We start from the raw sequence: 25,360 nt of genomic DNA on the forward strand, positions 1-25,360 counted from the left end.
AGAAAAGGATCTTTACTTGCTTTTCTCTACTTCTTGTAATAGACTTAATGCAGTAAGTTATTTCAAGTCTTTTAGATCCTTATACTGCATACATACATATGTTTAACTTCATGTATGTGACAGACCCAGGCATTCAGGCACTATAAAAGTATGTTTTTACGGTTCTGATTATAGAATTGGGACCTATGTGAATAATAGACCAAAAATGAAGGAAGGAATAATGCTGTTACATTATTATTAGTTTTACACATTTTTCCCCCTTGAAATAAAAACTACTTGCTGCTTGCGCTTCCCACACTCCTGCCTCCAAGCCTTGTCTGTAATCTCATTCTTTACATCTTACACTTATCCTTTCTATCTAATGATAAGCTTAACTTTTTACGTATAGGTAAGAATTAGAGTTTGGTTGTAGTTGTTCTCTCACTGGACCTTCTCGCAGTCTCTTTTCCTGCCTTTTTCCTAACCCTGAGATCATCTCTTCTGGAAACAAAACATCCATCTAGTGGTGCTGACATCAAGGGATTTCCTTGAATAGTGAAAGGGTAGTAATATGTTGGGTTTTTTTGCTCCCTTTGCTGAATCATCTGTTGCTCATAGGTCTTACCCTTAGGAAGCAGTTTGCTGGACTTATCCTACCATAGGGAGGGGTGTCATTTGAGCTAGGGGTTTCCAGTACTCACACTGTTCTGTGTGGAAGCAGGAGAAGGAAATAGCAGAAGGAATACAATTTGTTCTCTACTGGCCTGGGTGCAGCTCTTGTTGCACTGAGCTGGTAACAAGTCAGGCTCACTGCCAGGGGTCATTCCAGGTTATTGTCTAAGTCACTTGCTAAAAATACTTGGGAGATCACATGTTGGGATGTAATTTGTTTCTAATTTCTTAATATTATTGTATTAAATGGTGCCATTAAATGGTGGCTATATATTCAAATGCATGGTGTGCTGTTCCTGATGGACAGGTTTGTGATCTCAATTTGCTGTAGATTGTGGGATGCTATAGGTTAATATAATTACATTGTGTATGACTAATAGGGTAGATGTTCTGTGCAGTTCATTAAAAAGTTGGATCATCATGGTTTTGCGTTAAAAAAAAAAAAAACCTCTCTGAGCTAGACTGATTCACAAGTATGCTTGCTGACAGTATCAAAACCAAAATAAGTTTTTTCATAATATTAAAAAAACAGTTTACTTACCTTATTGGTGTTACTACTAATAACATGTTTTCAGAATCTTGAAAAATAAGAAACAAAATAGCTAAATGATGTTACATTTTTTCTGGTGCACACGAGGATTTTCTTACTTGTGGCTAGGGCTCTGTGAAACGGCTGTGTTTTGATTCTGTTTTGGATTCGGCCATTTTGGAGGACAGTGATTCATTTCAGTGTTTCGGGTCACTGTCCTGTTTCATTTTGGCCAAATCTGTTTTGAACAAGCTGCAAGGGAAGCTTCACACAGCCCTACCCAGCCAGGCGGGGCTTGGGACCCCAGTGGGGAGAAGAATGGGGCCGTAGATGGCTCATCTGGGGGAGGGCTGCTGCCCTCCTTGCAGGTGAGAAGACCCCTATACGGATCTCTGATACCTCTTGTGCTGGTCTTAGGGCAGAGAAGCAGTGCAGAGCGGCGAGCTAGCCTGCTGGTCCCTGCCACTTGACCTGGCTCTGCAGGGAGCAGAGATCCTCACCAGGGTCTCCTTGTCATCGCTGCCTGCCCCATGCAGCTCTGCATCACCAGGGCACTGCAGGGTGGGCAGCAGCGTTGAGGAGACCCCCAGCTCGGATCTCTGCTCCTTGCGGAGCTGAGTTGCGCAGCAGGGCAGCAGCATACAGCTGTTTCCTTGCAAGCCTGGCTCCAAAACTCCGAATTTTTTCCGAAACATTTCTGAAATGTTTCAGATGCCTCATTTCATTTTGGAGATGTTTCTGAGCCTTCCGTTTCAATTTGGATTCGGTGTTTTGGGTGCCAAAACGGCCCGAAACACCTCCGAAACGAAATGGCTATTGAAATTTTGCACAGCCCTGATGGCTAACTTGTGAGCTTTATAAATTTGTTGGTGTTGTTAGAGCTAGGACTGAACACTTTCCCTTGTCCTCCCTGCAATATAGGCTTGCAAAGACTAGTGCCTTTGAATATTCCCCACCACAGCAGTTGTATGCTGCATGCTAAAACTATCACTTAAATAATGTTTTAAAATGTACAACTCTGTTCTGATTCAGTTGCCATGCACAGGCTCTTGTCTCTATTTCCATAGTCTTGCATTGAAACTTCTTAATTCCCTTTACCCCAGGCTAATATAGGCTGCATGACTACCTGTATGTCTTAGATTGCATTAACATAAACCAGCTATGTGCCTATCCAGCTAATGTGCACAGTGTCATGTATTATCTCCCAGCTACCAGCAGCTGGTATCAAGTGGAGTACCCCAGGTTTCGGTCCTGGGGCTGGTTTTGATCAACGTCTTCATCAATGACCTGGAAGATGGCATAGAGTGCACCCTCAGCAAAATTGAAGATGACACCAAGCTGCGGTGGGGGAGTAGTAGATTTGGTGGAGGGTAGGGTTAGGATTCAGAGGGACCTAGACAAATTGGAGGACTGGGCGAAAAGAGAGCTCATGAGGTTCAACAAGGACAAGTGTAAAGTCCTGCGCTTAGGATGGAACAATCCCATACATTACTACAGGCTGGGGGCTGACTGGCCAGGCCACAGCTCTGCAGAAAAGGACCTGGGGTGAACAATAAACTGAATATGAACCAACAGCGTGCCCTTGTTGCAAAGAATGCTAGCAGCATACTGGGCTGCATCAGCAGGAGTGTTGCCAGCAGGTCAAGGGAAGTGATTATTCCCCTCTGTTCAGCACTGGTGAGGCCACATCTAGAGTACTATGTTCAGTTTTGGGCACCCCACTACAGAGAGGATGTGGACAAATTGGAGAGGGTCCAGCAGAGGGCAACATAAATGGTGAGGGGCCTGGGGCACATGACTTATGAGGAGAGGCGGAGGGACCTGGGCTTATTTAGTCCAGAGAAGAGGGGACAGAGATTTAATAGCCTTCAACTACCTGAAGGGTGGTTCCAAAGAGGATGGAGCAAGACTCTTCTCAGTGGTGGCACGTGACAGAACAAGGAGCAACAGTCTCAAATTGTAGCAAGGGAAGTTTAGGTTGGATATTAGGAAGAATTTTCTTACTAGGATGGTAGTAAACACTGGAACAGGTTACCCAGAGAGGTCGCGGACACTCCATTCTTGGAGGTTTTTAGGACCTGGCTACACAAAGCTTGGCTGGGATGATTTAGTTGGAGATGGTCCTGCCTTGAGCAGGGAGTTGGAGTAGATGACCTCTTGAGGTCCCTTCCAACCCTAATTTTGTATGATTCTATAAACTCTACAAAGCCGTGTAATAATTACAGTTTTTAACATTTTGTAAAACAGTTTTGTATCTGTTTTTAGAGGCAGTTTTTTTTAATGGGGATTATGTTGAGTGCTGTGGAATTGTCCTTTAGAATATTTGACTAAAGAAGAAAATTTCAGACAATTCTCTTCAAATCCTCAAATTTGTAAGTTTTTTTTAATTGGGATCAAATGTGTTCTCTGTTGCTCAGTCACTTTCCAGTAGTCGAACTGCCAGGCTCAGTCTAATCAAAATGTCTGATTATAATGTTGCTAACTGAATATAGAACGTGGAAATCAGAATGCACTTTGAGCAAATATAAGCATGTGAGCTTTATACAGTCTTGGACTCTGTGATCCTTCTAAGATACGACTGGCCTACGTATAATTCCTAACTCCTGGCTAGTTTCCAGTTTTTTAATTTCCAGTGAATCTCCAGGCAGGAGCCTGGGGTATTTGCTTGCTGAGTTCAAAATGCCTGCCAGAGGAAGAGGATGCTTCCCCCTCCCACCAGGAATTTATCTGTCCAGGTCACCTGATTGACAAGCCTGAACCAAGAAGAGAACCAGGAGATAGAGGGGTCACCTGGTTTGGTCCAAGGGAGAGGGGCAGAGAAAGGAAGATTTCTTAACGCTGCCCTTCCCAGGGTTGAGACCATTTAGCCTTCCTTGCGGGGCATGGAGGCTTGCCTTGCCCGTGGCAGTGGCAGCACCAGGAGAAGGGGCCCTTCTCCGCTGGAGCTGGGTCCCAGGTCTTGGGAGTTGGTCTCCGGCAGGGGGGAGTGGCCCAGTTTCTCCAGGCATGGAATAGTCTCATGGCCCTGCCCTGGGCAGAGGGAGGAGATTGGGGAGCCTGGCCCAGAGACCACCGATCCTTGGGCAGCCAGGAAAGCTCACACCTTCCCACTCAGGCCTGCTGGGCGGGCTCAGGCAGCTGCCCCTTGGACTTTTACATGTGCTCCAGGGCTGGAGGTGGGCTGCACTTTAATTAGAGCAGCTCTGAGAGCTGTTCAAATTAAAGTGCCTCAGCATTTCATGTATCAGCATCCCCACACTTAGAAATGGTGGCAGCAGCACTTTAACTAAAGCTCATTCAACAAGCTTTAGTTCAAGAGCCCCCTGCCACCATTTTTAAGTGCCAAGATGCTGGTTTATGTGACGCAGGAGGTTGCTGGAACGCACCAAGGAAGGTTTATGTCAGTAGTTTAAAATGGCTTGCGTTATTACTAAATATCAGTTATTGAATTGGCCTTGACTGATACGGTTAGTTAATAATTGGCTAGCGGTATCCGTGCACCCATATGTTGTACTGTAGTTTGTGAAGGCAGTCTGCAGCACCCTGGATATTTAAGAACATATATGCATTTGTTATATGTGAAAAAATCTGTCTTTAATCTTCACTCATCTTGAAAATGATGTGTTATTATGATGATATTACTGGTGTTCTACCAAATTTGCAGCACACCAATTAAAATACTATAATGGACATAGTAGGAAATCACTTACTGTTTCACGAACCAATTTCCGTGGATAGCATGCAACTCAGGTGAGCCTGGATTGGATGTACTGTAGTATACCACTTAGCTGAATCTTGTAGGACCTTCCCAAGTTTATGCAAGTAAAATGTTTAGCTGTCCTAGACATCTATAATAAGACTGTCCAATTTTTGAGTGGCCGGGGGTCATATGACTCAGGCCTACTATGCTGGGCCATGCAGGTGCCATGAGCTCCTGAGGCCTCGTGAGCATCCTTATCTTGTCCCATCCTCTAGGGTGTAGGAGTAAGAAGCAGAAGCTTAAGAGGGAAGGGAAGCCTGGAGACTAGTAGTAGCAGCACCAGTGATCACATTCAGAATTTGTATAATCAGTGTAATAAATCAGTTTCAGATAAGCAAGGTCTAGGTTGCTTACTTTCTGAGGATGTATTTAATGTTATCAGTTCAGAATGGTTTTAGGAACAGGTAAGGAAACTAGTTTAGGGTCATGCAGCACCTTAATAGTTCTTGTTTTATTATCTCTTTGTCATGTCTGAAAATAGATTTTTGTGAACATTTCACAGTTGGGCCTTTGTCTTTTTATATCGCTCAATACTTAACACTTTAGGGTACTGAAATAATTGAGTTCAGGAGCACAAATTTTTAGGGCAGTAAAGGTGACCTTTTCAGTTCCTTAATGAAATAGCCAGTTCTGTGGTTTCTTTGTTTTAACTTAACTGTCTTTAGCTAGTCCCTTGTCTGTGGTGAGACCTTTTTTTAAGTATGGAAGAAGTAACCTTCCTTAGTGATTCAGTTGATGGTTCAGCCAAACTGCTGGATAACCTAGGTTGGAATGGTTTGGGGTTTTTTCAAACAACTGAGGGTATGGGGGTAGAATACCAAGGACAGTTCAAGTGTCCAAATACACTTTTCTGTTATTTTCATTTGTATTAACTCTACAAAGCTACATAAATAACCATAGTTTTTAACATTTTCTAATAAATCTTTAAATCTAAGGAATAAGAAAAGCTTTGTCTACATTTGAAGTGGTTAACAAATTTTGAGCAAGTTGGGAAGGGTGCGAGAGAATTTAAATGGACCCTTGGATCACTCTAATCAGTGTGAGAAGTTTATTGATTAATTGACAGACAGAAGATTAATTGCTAAGGATAAGCATAATGTTACAAATGTTGGTTTTCTGCTTGCATAGTGGCATATAGAAAATGGGTAAGATATCCTGCAGTACTTCCGTAGCCTGGGGCGGGCAGTTATTTTGGGTGGAGGGCCACTTACCCAGTTTTGGCAAGCTGTCGAGGGCTGCATGGGTAGCCCTGCCCCTTAACAGGAGCCCCGCCCCCTGGTCACTATCTTGGGACCAATGTCCCAGGGCCAGTGCTGACAGCGCCCAGAGCGGGGCACAGGCTGGCAGGGGTCTATGGAGCCAGGCTGGGCTGCACCAGCAGGGAGAGTAGGGAGCTGGCTGGGACCTTGTACTCCTACCGCCCTGCTCTGAGCCCTGCCAGTGCTGGCCCTGGGACACTGGTCTGGGCCCCATGCTCCTTCTAGCTTACATGCCCACTCACTCGTAGTACCCCCCTGAGCCCCAGGGTACAGGTGGAGGGCAGTGCATAGCCCAGACCCTGCGCTTGCCGGCAGGGAAGGAGCTGGTGCTGAGTGCGGGGGGAAAAACGGCCCCTCCCCCGCCCCTTGGCCAGTGCTCCCTGTTGCAGCCTGAGCAGGCATGGGCAGCCCCATGCAGTCTGCAAGCGACTGCAGCACAGGGCACTGGCCACGCAGCAAGGGAGGGGCTGCTTTTCCCCATGCTCAGCACCAGCTTATAGCCTGCCCCCGCTGCCAGCCTGAGCCCTGTGCCAGCTCCGGCCACGCCCATTGGGGCTGCGCCACAGTGGGAGCAGCTGTGGCCCCCCTGCTTGCCGCATCAGGCAGTGTTTGCTGATGCTGCCCAGCACAGCAAGCAGGGAGGCTGCAGCTGCTCCTGATGGGCAGGGCCAAGGCTGGCAGCAGGAGCGGGCTATGAGCTGGTGCTGAGCATGGGGAAAAGCTGCCCCTCCCCCGCCCCATGACTGGCACCCCAAACTGCAGCCACTCGCAGCCCGCATGGGGCTGCCTGTGCCTGCTCAGGACAGCCCCATGTGGGCTGCAAATGGCTGCAGCAGGGAGGATGGAGGACGGGGCTTCTGGCTGGGGGTGGGCAGGACTGGGTGGGCCCTGCTGTTGCAGGAGCCTGCTGGGGGTTCCTCTGGGTCCTACTGCCCCTGTTTCCTGTCATCTTTGACAGGAACCAAGGACAGATAAATATTAATTTTCTAAATTTTGTTTAGGGGCCCCGCAGGCCGGATAGAATGGCTTAGCAGGCTGGATCTAGCCCACGGGCCATATTTATATTATCAGTTGCATCAGTTTGTTTCTATGGTCAATGAACTACTCCATTTTTATTTCAATTTGTCATTAGAATTACACTTTTGTGAGGTGCATGACATACAAATTTTGATAGGATATCTGAGTGGTAGTTTAGGAAGGCAGTTAACTTATTTAAACCAATATCATGATAGCACACAAATGAGTTGAGTGGGGGTTGATTTATCTCTAGTATCAGTATTGCACTGTTATGTCACAGTGCTGCCATCTGATGATGAACTGTTCCAAGTGCAGTAGTGAATGTGTATGGAAAAGACAGGTGGAAAGATACCTAAGAGAATGAAGATCTATCCTGATAGAGCAGCCCCACTAGTCTGTAATAAGCTTTTTGTGAAATTCTTCAGTGCTGAATTGAAAGTTCTATCTTCATTATAAAACAGGTGAGAAACAGGCTCATCCCAATCACTGTTTTTTGGGAGTTGCACAGGATAGGAATTTCTTATATCAAAACTCAGCTCCTGAGAGTTTTATCAGTTACAGTCAACTGAAACATCCCTGTGACTTTGTGCAAATAAACAAAAAAACAGTTCTAGGTGGATTAGTAAATAATACAGACAGGGGTGTCAAATGTACGGTCCACCAGTAATTTGGTGGGTTGCTGGAAGTTCAAACCCGTGGCTCTGCACTGTTGCATGCCCCTGGCACTGCGAAGCAGCCAGATCACTGTGCTTCTAGGCAGTACCAAGGAGCCAGGGGCACGCAGAGCTGTGTTCAGGTGGCAGTGCCAGGGGCCTACAGAGATGTGCTTGGGTAGTGCAGGGGCATGTGTCATTAAGGAGCCAAGGGTGTATGATGGTGCGGAGCTCTGCCCAGGCAGCAGCATGGAGCTAGGTGCATGTAGCTGCACAGAACTGCATTCAGGTGACAGTGTGGAGCTGGCAGACTACCTTCTATAGTCATGTTCATGTCTGCACTGCTGCAGGCTCTGGCTTCAGCTCTGCTACTGTCCAAATGCAGCTTCATGCAGGCACCTGGCTCCAGACCCACATTGTCACCTGAATACAGCCTTACGGATCTGGCCCTGGAGGAGCCTTTGCCACCTGGATCTGGCCTGGGGCCCAAGTTGTGTTTGACACCCTTGATACAGGGAATATCAGCCAGTGAGGGAGACCTAGTTTAGAGAGGTTGAGAATGTAAGCAAATATTGAGTCATCCAGTTTCAATCCAGGGGAACTACTTAGCAATGCTATTTGGAATAAAAATAAGGGAATACATATAGATGCAAATAAGATATACAAGAAATACAAATATAGTTCGCAAAACAGTTGAAAAATATGGAATTTTATATGTTCTTTTTTCAATGCCAAGAACACTTTTGCAGCTCGAATTTTATAATTGTTTCAGCATAATGTGGTGTTATACCCAAAAGAATATGATACAAGAGTCAAATAAGCCATAATTCTTCAGTTCTTGTAGCCAGAATTTGTCTTAACACACTGGAGCTATGCATAGTTCTGATTAGATTAGGGTTACCATATGTCTGGGTTTTCCTGGACATGTCCTCTTTTTTGGCACCCTGTCCTTCTGTCTGGGCAGGTTTTTAAAATGTGAGCAAATGTCTGGGGTTTTGCTGTGCCTCTTCTTTTCCTGGGTACTTCCAGTTTGGATGTTTGGGGCTGGGAATAGCAGGGCAAGGTGATTGGCTGTTGGCGGATCATGTGCTCTGTATGTGGGCCCCAGCAAGCTGCTTGCAGGTAAAAGAAAGACACACATGGAGGAGACAGGAAGTCTGTGTGTGAGTGTGTGCGAGCTGCGTGGGCAGCAGGGCTGGGGTGGGGGCAGGAACCTGCAGGTTGGGCATGAGGGGCAGCAGCAGGGCTGGGAGGATGGGGCTGCAGGTCAGGAGTAATAGGAGCTGGCAGGGCTGAGGGGCCAAGGCTGTGAGTTGGGAGGGAGGGGCACTGGCAGGGCTGGGGGGGGGGCAGGGGGCTGCAGGTCAGGAGTGAGGGGCACCGGCAGGGCTGTGGGGGCAGGAGCTGCAGGTCAGGAGTGAGGGACACTGGGGGAGCAGGGGCCTGTGGCTTGGGAGTGAGAGGCACTGGCAGGACTGTAGGGGGAAGGGCTGCAGGTCAGGAGTGAGAGAGAGCAGCAGGGCTGGGGGGGGGTTGTGGTTTAGGAGTGAGGGGCAGACGCAGGGCATGGGCATATAATCTGCTGAGTTGGCAGACTAGTCATTCAGCTCTCCAAGGCTCTCCAAGGCTGATTGTTCTTTGTAAACTTTCATCTGCATCAGTTAAGCCTACGTGCTAATACTTTGTTTAAACGTGTATCCTGTTGTGCCAGCAAGTCTTGAAAAAGAATTATGGAACTTGTGCTTGTGAGTGTGAGGGTGCCAGGGTTTATTACTATTATCATCATCATCAACTAAAATTTTGTCATTGAACGCAAACCTCGGGAGTTCTGGTTAACTGAGTTTCAAATACTGTAAATGAGGTTTGACCATATTGGCTAGTTAGCCCTCTTAGTATTTTTATTAAGCAATGTGTAAAATATCTACAGATGACTGATAATGTTAAAATGTCAAATGTAATTTAAGTTTTTTGATCCAAATTCTAGTAGGCTTTTCACAGGGGAAGTCTAGAACTTCCATAGAGTTTTATCATGTACCAGCAGATCCTTACTGATTTAAAACATTTTCCCGGTTGCTACCCATTGCAGGAAGTTTTTTGCTGGCTGTTCAAACATCTGACCAAGTCTTTAGGCTTCTACTACCCAACCTTTGCTCCTGCAGATGTGCAAAACCCAGCAGACATCAAAATCCTTGGTCCCCTCTAGTTGTGCACTTTGTGCTATCTGAACCAGTATCACATTCAGCTTTCATTTTGCAACTGATCGTTACATAGTTTCATAGGTGGTAGGGTCGGAAGGGACCTGCGCAGATCATCAAGTCCGACCCCCTGCCATGGGCAGGAAAGAATGCTGGGGTCAAATGACCCCGGCTAGGTGATTATCTAGCCTCCTTTTGAAGACCCCCAGGGTAGGAGTGAGCACCACTTCCCTTGGAAGTTGGTTCCAGATCCTAGCCGACCTGACTGTGGAGTAGTGCTTCCTGATGTCTAGCCTGAACCTAGTGTCAATCAACTTGTGGCCATTTTTCCCAGTTACTCCTGGTAGTGCTCAGGGGAACAGGGACTCTCTCATTCTCCTCTGGTTCCCCCCTGGTAAGTTTATAGACAGCTACCAGATCCCCTTTCAGCCTTCTCTTGTGGAGGCTGAACAGGTTCATGTCCCATAGCCTCTCTTCATAGGGCCTGCCCTACTGCCCCCTGACCATGCAAGTGGCCCTCCTTTGGACCCTCTCAATGCTGTCCACATCCCCCTGAAGTGCGGCGCCCAGAACTGGATGCAGTACTTCAACTGCGGCCGGACCAATGTCACATAGAGGGGGAGGAATACTTCCTTGTACCTGCTCGTGATACATCTGTGGATGCGTGACAAGGTGCAGTTAGCCTTACTGATCGCATTCTCATGTTGGTGGCCCATTTTCATCTTGAAATCAATAATGACTCCAAGATCCTTTTCTGTCTCTGTGCTGATGAGAAGGGAGTTCCCCATCCTATAGGTATGCTTCTGGTTCTTTCTCCCTAGGTGCAATACCTTGCACTTGTCAGTATTGAATCCCATCCTATTCTCATCCACCCGCCCCTGTAACCTGTCCAGAGATAGTTGTAGCCTGTCCCTCCCTTCTATCATGCCCACCTCTCCCCACATCTTAGTGTCATCCGTGAATATGAATAAGGTGCTTTTCACCCCCTCGTCCAAGTCACTGATGAAGATGTTGAACAGTACGGGCCCGAGGACCGAGCCCCAGGGGACCCCACTGCCCACATCCCTCCAGGTCGAAAATGACCCATCCACCACCACTCTCTGGGTGTGGCCCTCTAGCCAATTTGCCAGCCCATCTGACTGCGTAGGCATCAATGCCACAGTCACCTAATTTTTTAATGAGAATGGGGTTGGAGACAGCATCAAAGGCCTTCCTAAAGTCCAGAAAGGCTATGTCCACCGCAACACCTGCGTCTAAGGATTTTGTGATCTGGTCATAAAAGGCAACCAGGTCGGTCTGACAGGACTTGCCCCTAATGAACCCATGCTGGTTGCCCTTAAACACAATCTCTCCTGCTGGTCCCTTGCATATGTGCTCCTGGATAATTTTCTCAAAGAGCTTCCCCAGGATTGAGGTAAGACTAATGGACCTATAGTTTCCTGGGTCTTCCTTCCTCCCTTTTTTGAAAATGGGGACTACGTTGGTCCTTTTCCAGTCCTCTGGCACCTGGCCGGAGCACCATAAGTGCTCATAAAGCTGTGCAATGACCCCTGCCAATTCCCTCAGCTCCCTGGGGTGGAGATCATCTGGGCCTGCTGATTTAAACACATCCAGCCCCATTTGGTTGTGGCCTGTGAAAGACTTCAAGAATCAGCAATAGGTAAGTTAGGATAGCTGAGTATTTGGAAGCATGAGGTTAATTGTGACATTTGATGAATGTCTGAGTGTGGCATTAGCATACCTCCCTTGCTTTATTAGGGAAACCAGAGTAGAAAACTCTTGCATCATGTACCTTTCTGGGTCATTTTGCATTGATGTGAGCAAATCTCTCAGGTTGATCTATGGTGCCCTATAGAACAACAGACTAAAACTCTTCTGTTGATAAACTCCAACTTCTGGGTGCGAGGCAAAGAACTAAAATACACTTTCTATTTATTGCTCCTCTGCAGTTGGTGAATCCCATGTATGCAAAGCCTTAAGCGACCTCGTAGGGTTTGAAGGCGCCTCAGTTCTTGTTTTCTGAGGCTTTATGTCTGTACATTCTTTATGTATGGCAGTGTATTTCTCCACATCAAACTGCTTTGCTGTAGATTCGTAGCAGTCATAGGTTCCAAATAGTTGTTGCCATTTGCTTTTCCAAAACCAAAGGGCATTTATACACATGCACATTTATTTTCATCCTGCAACACGCTGGAGATCTGGTGGGTTGGAGCAGATTTGATTAATTGGGTCTGCTCCGCACAGAAGGTGACATGCGCTGCGCTGTGTTGCATGCAGCTGTATAAGCAGCGAAGTGCACGTCAGTGCCCAGAAAATAGTACCTTTTGAGGCGTTTTAGTTCAAAAGTGTGCTGCTGCCATTTTCTCAGCACTGACGTGCATTTCACCACTTTATAAAACTGGGTGTGCCGCAGTGCTGAGCACTCTTAAAAATGACTCCTGTTGATGGGCTGCTTCCCCAACTCTGAGGTTAACTCAGTACAGGTTGAAGCTCCCCTACCCGTACTCACCATCCTTGTTTGCAGTACAGCCTTCTCACCACTTGTAAATAACTTTTTCATGCACTCAGCACCAGCAGTTAACAGCCTGCAGCTGGCCCTAGAACAGGGGCGGGCAATTATTTTGGGTGGAGGGCTGCTTACCGAGTTTTGGCAAGCTGTCAAGAGCCACATGTGTAGCCCTGCCCCTTGACAAGTGCCCCTGCTCCCTCGTCGCCATCTTGTGACCAGAATCCTAGCCCCTGACCTTTGCCCCCAGAAGTCCCTCCCCTTGCCCCCAGAAGTAGTCCTTTCAAAAAGGGGTTTTGCCATTTCAGAACCAGAAAAATACCAAATTATATTCTAAAAATTGATCATCTACAACATTCATTAATTTGATTTCAAAAAGTATTTTTGTCCTGATTTACATGTGTTTGCGTAGTATACGCAGAGGTGACTGCACAGTAGCTTAAAATGAAGTCTTATTCTTCTATATTGTGGGGGGTGGGTATAGGTTTGTGGGGGCTGTGGATGTGTGGGTATGTGGGGTGTGGGTGGATATGGAGGGAGGGTGGCTGGGGTTTGTGTATGGCAGTGCGAGGGGAGGCATAGGTGCATGTGTATGGAGGGGTGTGCATGTGGGACTCACCCTGTGAACACTCACGTACACACACACTGCCCCTGTGCTTGCTTACACACACACACGCTGCCCCTGTGCCTGCTGACGTGCGCGTGCACACAGACACTCCCCTACCAGCACAGTCCCATGCTCCGTGGTCTGGGTAATGCAGCTGGGAGCCGCAGCCAGGTGGTGCTGGAGCGGGGAACTGGCTGGGGGCTCTGCAGGCTGGACAGAATGGCCTGACAAGCTGGATCCATCCCACAGGCTGTATTTTGCTTGCCCTAGAGCAAGCCATCATCAGTTTTGGACAGAATTTCCTCTTTTTGGTAGCTTGCAGGCATCAGACAGTTGTTTAGTGCAACTCTTTGGTCCTCACCCTGATGCAACATTACTAGCAGCTGCTTATTCAAGCAGATAAGGCTTAGACAGCACTAGTATCTTGGCAGAAATAGCCTGTATATACTGCCAGGGCCTGGCATTGGTGGTTACATTAGAGTATGTTTTTTGCTTCATGCAGCTTGAAAATGGTGCCATCTTGCTTGCCTGGTGTTTTTTGGGAGTTTTTTGCAACTCTCCAGTAGAAGTTCAGTTAGAGACTTCTTGGTCTCTGACTTCTCCATGGGATGCCAGCTATTCCTTTCGATATGTGCCAGGTGTGAAAACACAAAATCATGACAGTGTTGTGCTAAGTGTTCATATATTGACATCTGTATCAATTGCATCTCATTCTGATTTATGTCTCACACTTGCTGTCTGTCTGTGTCTGCCCATTTGTCTGAATCTCATAATGGGATCTAAGGAACCATGTCGTCTTTTGCTTGGGCCCCCCTTCTTCCCTTATGTATCTATAACCTTTATGGCAACAAAACATTCATATGGGGAAAACTAATATCAGAAAAATATATACTTTAAAATGTATTTTAATGTAATTTAGCTTTAGAATCAAGGAGCAAAGACACAATATGGAAAGCCTATTTATGTGGTCTGTTGAAATGTTTGCGAACTATTTGGGATCTGCTGTTCTGAGTCTATACAGTTTGGTGAAGACCTGTACTATAGTTTAATAATATAATTGGCTCATTTTTTATTTAAAAACGCATTCATTAATGAACTGAACTGGAGGTCAGAAAGGTGTAAATAAATTGGCTGTTAACAGTGGTAGTGTCTTTATTCATTCTTTTTTTCCAGAATATAATCAATATAATGAATTTTGACTGTTCTCAGATAAGATTTTTTCTTACAAAATCAGTTAAAAAATCATGTACAGTAGGAACTAAATTGTTTGCTTCCTTCAACGTTTCTTAAAACTAGAAATCTGTTTTATGATGCCTTTGAAAGACCAAGTGGTTTTACTGTGTACCTTCTGGAAGATAAATTTGCATAGCCTGCCTTTTTGCATTTAATAGTTTATAAAAGCTAGTTAATAAAACTAAACCTATGTTCTAATGGTCACAGTCACTATAAGAGACTTTAATAATATTCAGCTCTTTATTATGTAGCTTATTTGTTTACTGATCAGCTACTTACAATATTATTGCATTAGCAGCGTTGACTGCCTATGCAGCTGACTTCAAAGTGGCAATAATTGTTCGATGATAATCAGGGACCTGGGTTTTTGGTTTCCTGTGGAAAAATGTGTAAAATAGAGGGTTTTCCCCTTTGAGAAAGAAAATAGTGGATTTTCCCCTTGCAGGCGTTCCAGCTTGCAAGGAGCTGCTTGGAGCTGGGGGGGAGCAGGAGGAGGGCAATTGGAGGCAGGGTCACCACATGTGTGCATGCATGCACCCGTGTGGCCAGCAACGCAACCAGGCAGGGTGGTGGGAGCAGTCCCAGCAGCTGGATGGGTGGGGAAGAATGGGTGGGGAGGCTGGAGGATCAGGGCTTGTGGGGGGGTGTGGTAGGGGTGTGTGGAGGGGCATGTGTGGAGGAGTCTATGTGCCTGCTGGTGCCAGGGAAAGGAGTCCAGGTGCCAGGGCTGTTGGGGAGTGGGGCAAGGGAGTCTGAGGCAGCGCTCAGTGCCACTCGCGAGCCCAGCTTGCCATTGTTGCTAGCAGGGCCTGCCCAGAGGCACCTACTTCAGCGGGGAAAGAGGGCAGGGAGATCCTTTAGGGGCAGTGGCGAGCTGTACAGCCAGCAGTTGTAGTGCCACATGCTGCTGGCTGGGGCTGGGGCTTCAGTATAGCAAACTGGAAGCACAACTCTGGCCTGGGCCATAGTGTGGTCAGCTGGAGGAGGATGAGGGGCTTCAGGCAGTCTGAGTCCCACCCATGGCAGCTGTGGCGGCTCCAACTCATACAGGCAGTGGCAGAGTGAGTCTGGCCCCAGGATGGGCTGGAGGGAGGAGGGGATATCAGTGGCACTGCCCTGTCCCACACCATGTTGTGCCTGGTGGTCTGGCCACAGCACCCCCCCTCCTGGGGGGGGTGCTCCTTGCCATACATGGCGTAAAGCATCTCCTGGCAGTACATGGCCTTCCCTGCCCTTGGCTGCACATTGGCAGCCCAGCCATGCAGTTCCCTACCACCCCCGAAGGACCCCCATGCCTCCTTCTGTCACTGGAGTCCTGTGAGTCTGCATGAGGGAAGAACAGTTGGGTACCCCGTCCAGCAGGGCTGGGGGTAGGGCAGGGGGCTCTGGGTTGGGAGTGAGGGGCACTGGCAATGCTGGGGGGGGGAGATGGGGGGCTACATTTTGAGAGCTAGGGGCACCAGCAAGGCTGGAAGGCTGCAGGTCAGGAGTGAGGGGCACCAGCAGGGCCAGGGGGCTGTGGTTTGGGAATGAGGGGCAACAGCATATCAGGACTTCTCAGTACCACAAGGCAGCAGGGGGGAATAATTTACAGTGCGGGGAACATTTTTTTGTTCCCGCACGTGTCTTGCAGCATCTTAAAGGGGTTTGAGATGCTGCAAGAGGCATGTGTGCGCTTGTGTGGACACGCCCTTTGAGACAGTATATTCATGTAACCTTTTTAGAAAAGTTTTATGAATAGGTCACAACAGGCCATGGACTATCTTAGGGCCCCAATCTTATGTGGTTCCCAGAAACTTCTCTGTAGGTTAGTAAAGATTAAAGAAAATCACTCTACCCAGTAGGACTCAGTGCTTGGTCTAGAAGATCCCATTAAACATCTCTGTGATGCTTAGTTTCAGTTCTTAAACTGTGGATTTGTGTCTCCAGAGATAACATCCTTGTTAACAGCAGTATATGGAGTTGAGAGATACCAGATCTATCAGCCCTATTATCTCTCTGCAAGTTTGTGTCCAGTCAAGCCCTTGCCTTTCTCTAAAAATGCAGTTTCAAGAAGTTAAATGAAAATAAAGGTTATCAAACAACAAGAATGCGATTTTTGTAGAAAACAGTGATTGAATGGAGGCTTCCTGACCATTAAGCTGTGATTTAAATCATAATTTAAACCAATTTGATTTAAATCAAACCCACCCTTTCCTGGATAAAAAAGTACTGTCCCTTATACAGCCTTAAAGTTTCTGAAAATAAACTTATTTTTTTGCATGTTGCTGACTGATGTGAGCTGAGGATAAACTGAAGTACCCTGAGACTCTTGGGTCTGCTTATTTTGTGCTGCTAAACTATGCTATAGCAATATTGCTCTAAAGAGAGATTTATTATTACACAAGCCTGTTTTCTCTCTAGAATGGGGGGATCCAACTCATACAGCCCCATGGGTCAAATTAGGAGCATGTGGCCGGTCGACAGGCTAGATTGGGCCTACAGAATGGCCCTGCATGCTGGAGCCAGCACATGCCCCAGACATGCTGTTCTCGGTTGCATGTGTACGGATCTAGGGCATGCAATTTCATGCAGCACCCATGTGGCCTGGTCTTTGAGCCTGCTCTGGATTGGCCCTGGATTTAGTGTACTAGGCTGGTCAGGAGCAAGCATCATCACATGTGTAGCATGTGCCTTTGACTGGCCTTGGGTACAGCATATGTGCTGGGTCTAGCCCTGTGTATCACATGCAGTGCATACCAGGGCCAGATGATAGGGCTTTGTGGGCTGTATCTTTGACACCTCTGCTTTAGAGGCTTGGGCTCAGATCTTACAGTTCATCAGTGAAATTAGCTAGTTTTCTCCAAGCTCTTGTCATGTACCAATACATCAAATTGCAGACAAAAATATGATCTAGTTGGTATTATGTCTTCAGAGCAGGCTCTTCACAGCAACTGACATCTTGGAAATGCAGAATTAAGATGTATAGGTAGTTACATTCAAGAATATACTACCTGACTGTGTAGGACCTGGCCCCAGCCACTAATCTCTCATTTTCCATTTCTGTGGTTGCTTAAAAATGGGAAATTCATGTGAAATTAAAGCATATATTTTCACTTTCAAGATTCATAACCGGAATCTTATTACTTTATTTTGGCAATTAACCTAAAACTTAGAGCATTATCCTAGAAACTCGCTTTCTTAGCATTTGGAAATTTTACTGTTATAGTAAGCAAGAAAGTTCACGGTGCATCGCTAAAGCTAGTATTCATTAGTCCAGCATAAATTTTCAGGAGTTGTGACAGAATATTTGTAGTAGTTCCTGATACTTGGGATGCAAGTATAATTTTAAAAAATATCCATTTAACATCCTCTAATCAGAAGTGATCCAAGCAGGGTGCGGGGCCCAGGACAAATCAGCCCATGCAGGGCCCTGCCCCCACTCTGATCCCATGGGCCCCAGAGCTGAAGAAGCTGCTGCCAGCATCGGGGGGGAGGAGAGGGGGGGGGGATGATGAGCGGCTGGATGTGGAGCTGACGCTCTGCCCAGCTCTGTGGGGCCCCCCCCAAAGCGCAGGGCCTGGGGTGGTTGCCCCAATTCAGCCCTGCCTCTAATTATATTGGTTAAATGGTTGACCGATAACACATACGTAGTTCCGGCTGATGGGTGTGGAGCCCTAGGCCAGCTCCTGCCCTGCCTTGCTGTGGAAGAGGGTTTGCAGCAGTCTGCTTCGAGCAGCACGGGGAGCTGGGGTCTGCGCACAGACCCGCTGGGGGACAGCTGCTACTGGAGCTGCTTCCCAGGGCCTTTTAAGGGGGCAGTGGGGGTGGAGGTGGCAGCAAGCCCTGCCAGACAGCACAGCCCATGTGAAGCTGTGGGTGGCAACAGTAGGCAAAGGGCTTTCCTAGCTCATTGCAACCACCAATGCACTGGGAAGGAGGGAGGGAGGGATCAAACTAGCTATGGATACTAGTCTCCCCTCACCTCTCTTCCTTGCTTCTTCCTCTTGCCCTGCCACCTTCCAGTTCCTGCTAGGGCACCATGCGGCTTCTCTTCTCCCCCACTTCCCTGCCAGACTGTGCCCCGCCCCCCATTATAAGATAACTGGTAAACTATAACCAGTTATTGCTGGGCTTATCGGATTGGTTAAATAGTCGGTTGTTTAACCATTCACATCCCTAATTCCTGTGAGTCAGGAGAGTATGTTTCTGTTCCTTAGTTTGTTGCTGGTTTACTACAGAATCTTGAGCAGGTTGCTTAATTCTTCCATATTTGACTTTATCCTTCTGTTCATTTAAGAAAATGCCGTCTTTTGTTAAATTCTTTGATTTTATATTTTTTTGATGAAAGGTGTTACGTCAGAGCAAAGTAGACGTATTCAGGATGCCAAGTATACCTGTTATTACTTCATGTTTTTCTTCTGATTTTTTAATTTAGTTTTTTTTAAACTTAAATAATAACACAAAGATTTAAAATGCCTTTTTCTGTAGGCTGAAGAAGGATTTGGCTTGATTGTGGGAAATAAATTAATCTAAATTTTATTCCAATTGAATAGGGTTGATAACATGTTTCTTTACAAAACTGTTTTTTAATTACTGTAAAAATAGAAGTTAAAGTAGAGTGAATAATGTGACTTACTCCCACATGTAATTGCCTGATTTTTTGTAGGACTTAAATAGTCTCAACGCTTTCTGGACTCTGGGCCATAACTAAGCCATTATGGGAGGTTTTAAACGTTCTACTAGATTTCTTCCTTTATCTCTCTTTTTTTTTACCCTCTAAAATAGGTAACTGAAAATAAATTTTAAAATTTAACTTGCTTGTTTTTTTTAGGCTTCAGAAAGAAATCAACAGCAAAATGAGAAGCTCGGCGATTAAGAGGATAACAAATGAAATTATCAAGTCACCTGAGGATAAGCGAGAGTATCGTGGACTAGAACTTGCAAATGGCATTAAGTCATTGCTTATCAGTGACCCCACCACAGATAAGTCTTCAGCAGCACTTGATGTACATATAGGTATTTAATACACTTTGTATTCAGTTTTACATTGCAAATAATTACTTCTGTTCATTTCTGTGAAGAAAAATCTGACCCACTTTAGGGACAATGATGCATGTAACCCTTTGACTGGTTTAAACCTGAAGCAGACAGACGTACACACTTGCTAAATTGGTTTAAATCTGCCTGGAATGCTTCAGAATGATACCTGGAAAAGCAAGTATTATTTTGAATTGTTCCACTTTGAACCAGGTCAGTGTTATCTGTAGACTCCAAGCATCCTTTGACATGGGTCTGGTCAGTTCTCCAGGCATCCTATACTACTGTATCACTTCTCACCCCCTGCCCAACTTTGGCTCTGGTATGCAGCCAGAACTCTACTGCCCCGTTTTTCCTTTTTGTTTATACTTTTTATCTTTTGCACTGCTTGTTCTTTAAAAGCTACCCATTTAGCAACCAACTGTGTCTTCATTCCAGATTTGACTGCAGACCTTCATCATGCCTCCCCTCCACCCCCCCCAAGCCCTTGGAAACCAAAGTGTGGGTCTAAGCTCTCTCCAATTCAGCTTGCTTTTCAAATGCTCAACTGATGCCCTGTGTTCCAGGATTTATAGCAGTTTCTCAGTATTTTTACCACAGCTTTATAACAGCTGGTCTTCTGGACAAACATCCCTTCTATTTATGATCATGTAGTGTGTCTGTAGAAACCCCAGCAATTGCTTGAGAATAGAGTATTTGGAAAGTGTTTAATGTATCTTTGGCTATCCTTTTATAGAGTATAGCTACTACAGACAAAGAGAAGAAGCTAGAACAATGTTACCTGCCAGATCTCCACAATGTACATAGGGCATGTGCAGACATTCAGTTTCTCCTGGGAGCATTGTTCCTTTCCCAGGAGAAACTCTGAGTGTAAAATGTTCAGGGGTCTCTTCTACCAGCAAAATAACTCCAGGAGAAAAATAACCCGGGAACTTGTAGGAGTGATTTATTCCTGGTTGTTTTTCCTGAGAGACAGCAAATGTACATACATACATGCTCTCTTCTGAGAGAAGCCACAGCACAGTCCTTTAGCATCCCAACATGCTTCGCTTTCATCTCCCTCTCCCCCACTCCCCAGCTTGCCCAAGAGACTGTGCCGCTCTATTGAGCTGAAGTTCAATCTGAGCAGAATATGCCTCCTTTGCAAACCTATGCTGTGCATAGGGAAGAGACAGACTTACATGGAGCAGTCTGGGGCAGCCAGTCGAGACTGCTCTGTGAATTTTTGCCATTGTGTCTCTGGGTAGACCAAGGGAGCCTGCAGGGCACTCTGAGAGGTAAGCACAGGAGTCCCCTGGCTGCACAGTGTCAGCATTGCAAGGCCTATGGCTCAGCATTTGAATGAGTTCAGGGGTTTATGGGCGAGTTTTTTTTGTACCAGGAGAACAAACCCGAGAGAATTTTCTTAAATCATTTGATCTTAATGTAGTACACAGACCTCAATTTAGGAGCTATTTCTTTATATCACTCACAGTATAATATGTTAAACTCTTCAAGTTGTTCATTTTAAGATGCTTTTTTAACGTATGGATTAACAACCTAGTACTCTCTGGCTGCAGTTGAGTAGAATTTTATAACTACAGAATTTATATAATTCACTGATGGTGTAAGTAGACTAATAATAACACTTTAAAAAAATCCTAAACATTTTAACATGATTTATTTAAGGTGATTTAGTTTATGTATTCCCCTCTCCCCTTTGCAGGTTCATTATCGGATCCCCTAAATATTGCTGGGCTTAGTCATTTTTGTGAGCATATGCTGTTCTTGGGAACTGAGAAATATCCAAAAGAGAATGAATACAGTCAGTTTCTTAGCGAACATGCAGGGAGCTCAAATGCATTCACTAGTGGAGAACACACCAACTATTACTTCGATGTGTCACATGAACACCTAGAAGGTGCACTGGACAGGTAAATATGTTTATTTCTGATTTCTATTTTTTTAAATTTCAGTTGGCCTTTGTGATACCTCTGAATTATAATTATATATGAACCTTTGATTGATAGTATTAGAATTTCCATTATTTTGGACAGGGCTGACAACACCATCTGTTAAGGCTGTCAGATGCTTTCCCAATATGTCATGTTTTCAACTGTTTGTAAGTTTGTCTAACTTTAATCACTTGGATTGAAAATTTCAAGGGCTAATATTTTTTTAAGACCAATTTGGAAAATTTGCATTGGAAGCCTGTGGGGGAGACTGACACTGAATGAGTAGTAAAGACCAGTGAAGTTGTGAGGTGGACAAAGGAGAAGGACTGTGGTGGTGAGGAACCAGGGTACTGGGGGGAGAGCTGGGATAGACTGGGGAAGAAGACAGTCTGAGAAATGTGAGTAGTGAGGACACAAATGGAAACCGAGGGGAAAGAAGAGAGCTAGCAGACAAAGAGCTGAGTGAGGAGGAGTGTAACTGTTTTGGAAAAAGAACTGGAAATGAGTAAGGTGAACGTAGAGCAAGGGGACACTGGAATGAGGAGTTCAGAGTGGTAGATTGGGACTGGGATGAGCAGAGGCATAACTAGTAAGATCTGCCTTGTGGGCAAACCTAGTAGACACTCATGTTCCCTTAATGGCCCCCTCTGCCTACTCCCTCCCTCCCTCCCTCCCTCACACACACACACACACACGAACTCTCACATGTATTAGAAGCACCTCTGCTGCTTGAACTAATGGACTAACCATTAGGTTTCCTCTGTGAATCTGGTCAGGTTACTTAAACCAGTGGTTCTCAATCTTTTTCATACTGCACCTCTATTGTAAACATTGTTGGCCAGTTCCAACCCTATGCCCCTCACTCCTGACTTGCTACCCCCTGCCTCAAGGCTCTAGCCCCCTAGTGTGTGGGGCAGTGGGTGAGTGTATGGGTTGGGGAAGGGCCCAAGCAGCCCTTTGCGGACTGGAACTGCCAGCTTGCAAGGAAAAAACCATGGCTTCCCATGTTTTTCTTCTTTAAAAGAGAATTTTTAAAGTTTGTTTGCAACCCTTTCATATACTCTTGCAACCCACTGGTAGAGAAACATTTACTTAAACCACAGTGATTCAGTTTTCACAGGAATTCACTGTTGTAAGTTCCTCGTTTTCTGGGTGTTGGCACTCTTCTTTCCAAAAATATGGAACTCGTGCAAATGAAACTGAAGTCAATGGGAGCTGTATTTTTTTTGAACACGTTAAGTGTTATGCGATGCTAAGCTCAAAATCATGCCCTAAGTGTCTCAAATTAGGCATGCTAATTTGTCGAGTTATTTAATTTGTAGAGTCAGCAAAGTTAATAGATACTTTTGAACATAATCTTGCCCTGCCTCTTCCCCATTTGTAAAATGGGAATAACTACACTCTTGCCTTCCAGGATTGTTCTGAATTGAACATAAATGTAATACTTGTGAAGCATTCATAAAATGGTGAGTGCTATATAAATGCCCTAGTGGAAATTTAATAGTTATACCTCAAACCCAAGTTTGAACAATATACAATGAAAAAGGAATTGGTAACATGTGTTGCACAAGGAAAAAACAAAATATTTAATAGCTCATTAATTGAGCAACACTTGTCTGCAGTAAAATATATTGTCATGCCTAGGCACAAAGGGGCCAAATTATGATTACATAAGCAACCATAACTCATACATTTCCTGATTTCTGTGTGCAAGCTTTCGCAACCTCGATGTTCTTTAATATAGTTTTTATAGAGATTCATGATACTTCTAGAAAAAAAAATCAGTATTATGAATCATTACAAATAAATATTTATTTGTTTTCCTTATTTATCACCAGTGTTGCAACTTATTTTAAGTTGCTAAAAAAAATATATAGAAAAAGTGCTGGTTCAATGGTTTTGAAAACATTCTGGACCTGATGTGAGGTAGTGCAGAGAATTCAGAGTAGTGTACTTACTTGAACTCAATCTAAATGCTGCCCATTAGCTACTGAAACAGTTTGCAAAGATTTTCACATCTCCTTAAGCTTCATTATTTTGTTTCTCAAAAGTACTTTAGGCCTATAGTAACAGCTTTGAAACTGACAGGAACTAGTTCTTTTCTTTCTTTAGAAGCCTTAAAATTGACCACTCCTAATCAGTTTCACCAATTATGCCATTAAACAGAGTAGTTGGGTTACGGAGTAGACAGTTGGATGAAGAGTTCCTATGAATGCAAGAGGTTGTATGCACTGTACTGATATGCAGATAAGAGTTTTTGGTATTAGGGGTGCGCTGATAAAGATTTTTTGGGCTGATACCAATGGCCAATTATTGGCCAGCCATATTGGCTGATACCAATCCAATTGCTAATATGCAGCCTAGCAACTTGGAGAGCAGTGTTCTGGCTGGTAAGTCTGTTGGGAGGAAGGGGCATGGAGGAGAGAAGGGGCGCTGGGGTGGTGGCGGGGCAGATTGAGGCCCCCCCTAGTGAGGAAGGGAATGGAGCTGGGGTTGGGGTTGGTGCTGCCCTCCTGGGATGGGGTGGGGCGGCATGAAGGATGGAGTCCATGGCTCATGTAGGGGACAGGAGGGGGCAGCTCCCGCTCTGGCACGCACCCCTGGGGGAGGCATGGGGGGCATGTGCCCTCTGGATCTGTGTGTGGGGCAAGGACAGGCTGCTGCTGTATTCTTGCACTCAGGGGCTGCACTTCCCAGTGGCTATGCTCAGGTGGGGCAGGGCAGGTGGCAGAGGGCTATGGGGGGTGCAGAGCCACCCCTGTAGCCTCCTCCCAGCACCACCACTGCCTGCCCCGTCCTGCCCTGGCCCGGCCCAATTACAGCCACCAGGAAGAGCCTGGCACAGCCCCCGAGTGTAAGCGTGCAGTGACAGCCCGCCCTTGCCCTGCACATAGATCTACAGGCACATGCATGACTCCCTCGGGGGTGCACGCAGTGGTGAGAGTCGTCCCCCCGCACAGGCCGCTGGCTCTGTCCTGCACCCCACTTGGGCTGTGCAGCGCCTGTTCCAGCCTCTCTCCCTCCCTCACTGCACAGGCCTTGATCTGCCCCACCTGCATGCCCTTTCCCCCCACAGACTTACCATCTAGTTGCTGATCTCCAAGCTGCTGGGCTGTACTCCTGGCTGTGTGCATGTATGTAACATTTGTCAGTGACCTTATTGGCCACATTAGTCAAAAAAAGCCAATTGCTGATATTGTCAATTTTCTTTTTATCAGTACCAATACAGTATGAACCGATGTATTGTTGCACCTCTATTTGTTATGATGTAAGCAGATGGGTAAGAAATAGGGACTGGCATTGATATGCAGTCAGGTGAATTTTTTCTTATCTAATATGCACACAAAGGATTGCACTATAGTTAAATAACATGAAACCTGTTAAACCTGCTAGGGGGGAACCATAATCTTCCTGTGAAAGTTGTTTTAAAATAATATTCAGATAATATTTTGACTGACCTTGCAAAATGTCTTCCAGTAAATGAACTCTTTGTTTTAACCACAAGATTATGTGATCTTGATCAAAACATTTAGGATGGTCTCCAAAGACATAGTGAATTAAATGGGAAGTCTTTCTACTGACTTTAATGGACTTTAAGTAAAGGCCCCCATAAAACAGAGATAATATTTCCTTTCCCCACCTTTTGTTCATTGCTGCTACATATATTAAAAAGAATAGTCCCAAAGGGCAAAGACAAAAGCCTAATATAATTGGGATCTGATCTCTGTTGGGGCTGATGGGTGCAATCCTATCACAAAATAAGCATAACCGTTTTCCAATTAATAAATCATTATTTATAATTTACAGGTGGAGTAACTGAAAAATAAAGAGGTTAAGTGACTTGATCACAGGCAAAGCCAGGACTAAATTCACAGTTTCTTAGCTTTTAGTTCTATATACTTAATTAACAAATTCAAACATTCATTAGGTTTTCAGAAGATAAGCTAGGTTTTGTTTTTATTTTTTCCTGTGCAATAAACTGAATTTAAAAGGTAAA

At 45.5% G+C, this 25,360-nt stretch overlaps 1 protein-coding gene across 6 annotated transcripts in view; it reads left to right on the forward strand.

Annotated features, from left to right (window-relative positions):
• The window catches only part of IDE (insulin degrading enzyme), a 106,356-nt gene that overhangs the window by 2,971 nt on the left and 78,025 nt on the right, over nucleotides 1-25,360 (forward strand). For all 6 annotated transcript variants that reach the window (XM_059729980.1, XM_014607816.3, XM_019484232.2 and 3 more), the window contains exons 2-3: nucleotides 19,224-19,408; nucleotides 21,135-21,342. In XM_059729980.1, coding sequence (XP_059585963.1) covers nucleotides 19,249-19,408; nucleotides 21,135-21,342 — 368 coding nt within the window. In that variant the 5' untranslated portion in view covers nucleotides 19,224-19,248. The remainder of the gene's footprint in view (nucleotides 1-19,223; nucleotides 19,409-21,134; nucleotides 21,343-25,360) is intronic.

This window comes from Alligator mississippiensis, chromosome 6, assembly GCF_030867095.1.
Source record: "Alligator mississippiensis isolate rAllMis1 chromosome 6, rAllMis1, whole genome shotgun sequence".
Lineage (NCBI taxonomy): Eukaryota > Metazoa > Chordata > Crocodylia > Alligatoridae > Alligator > Alligator mississippiensis.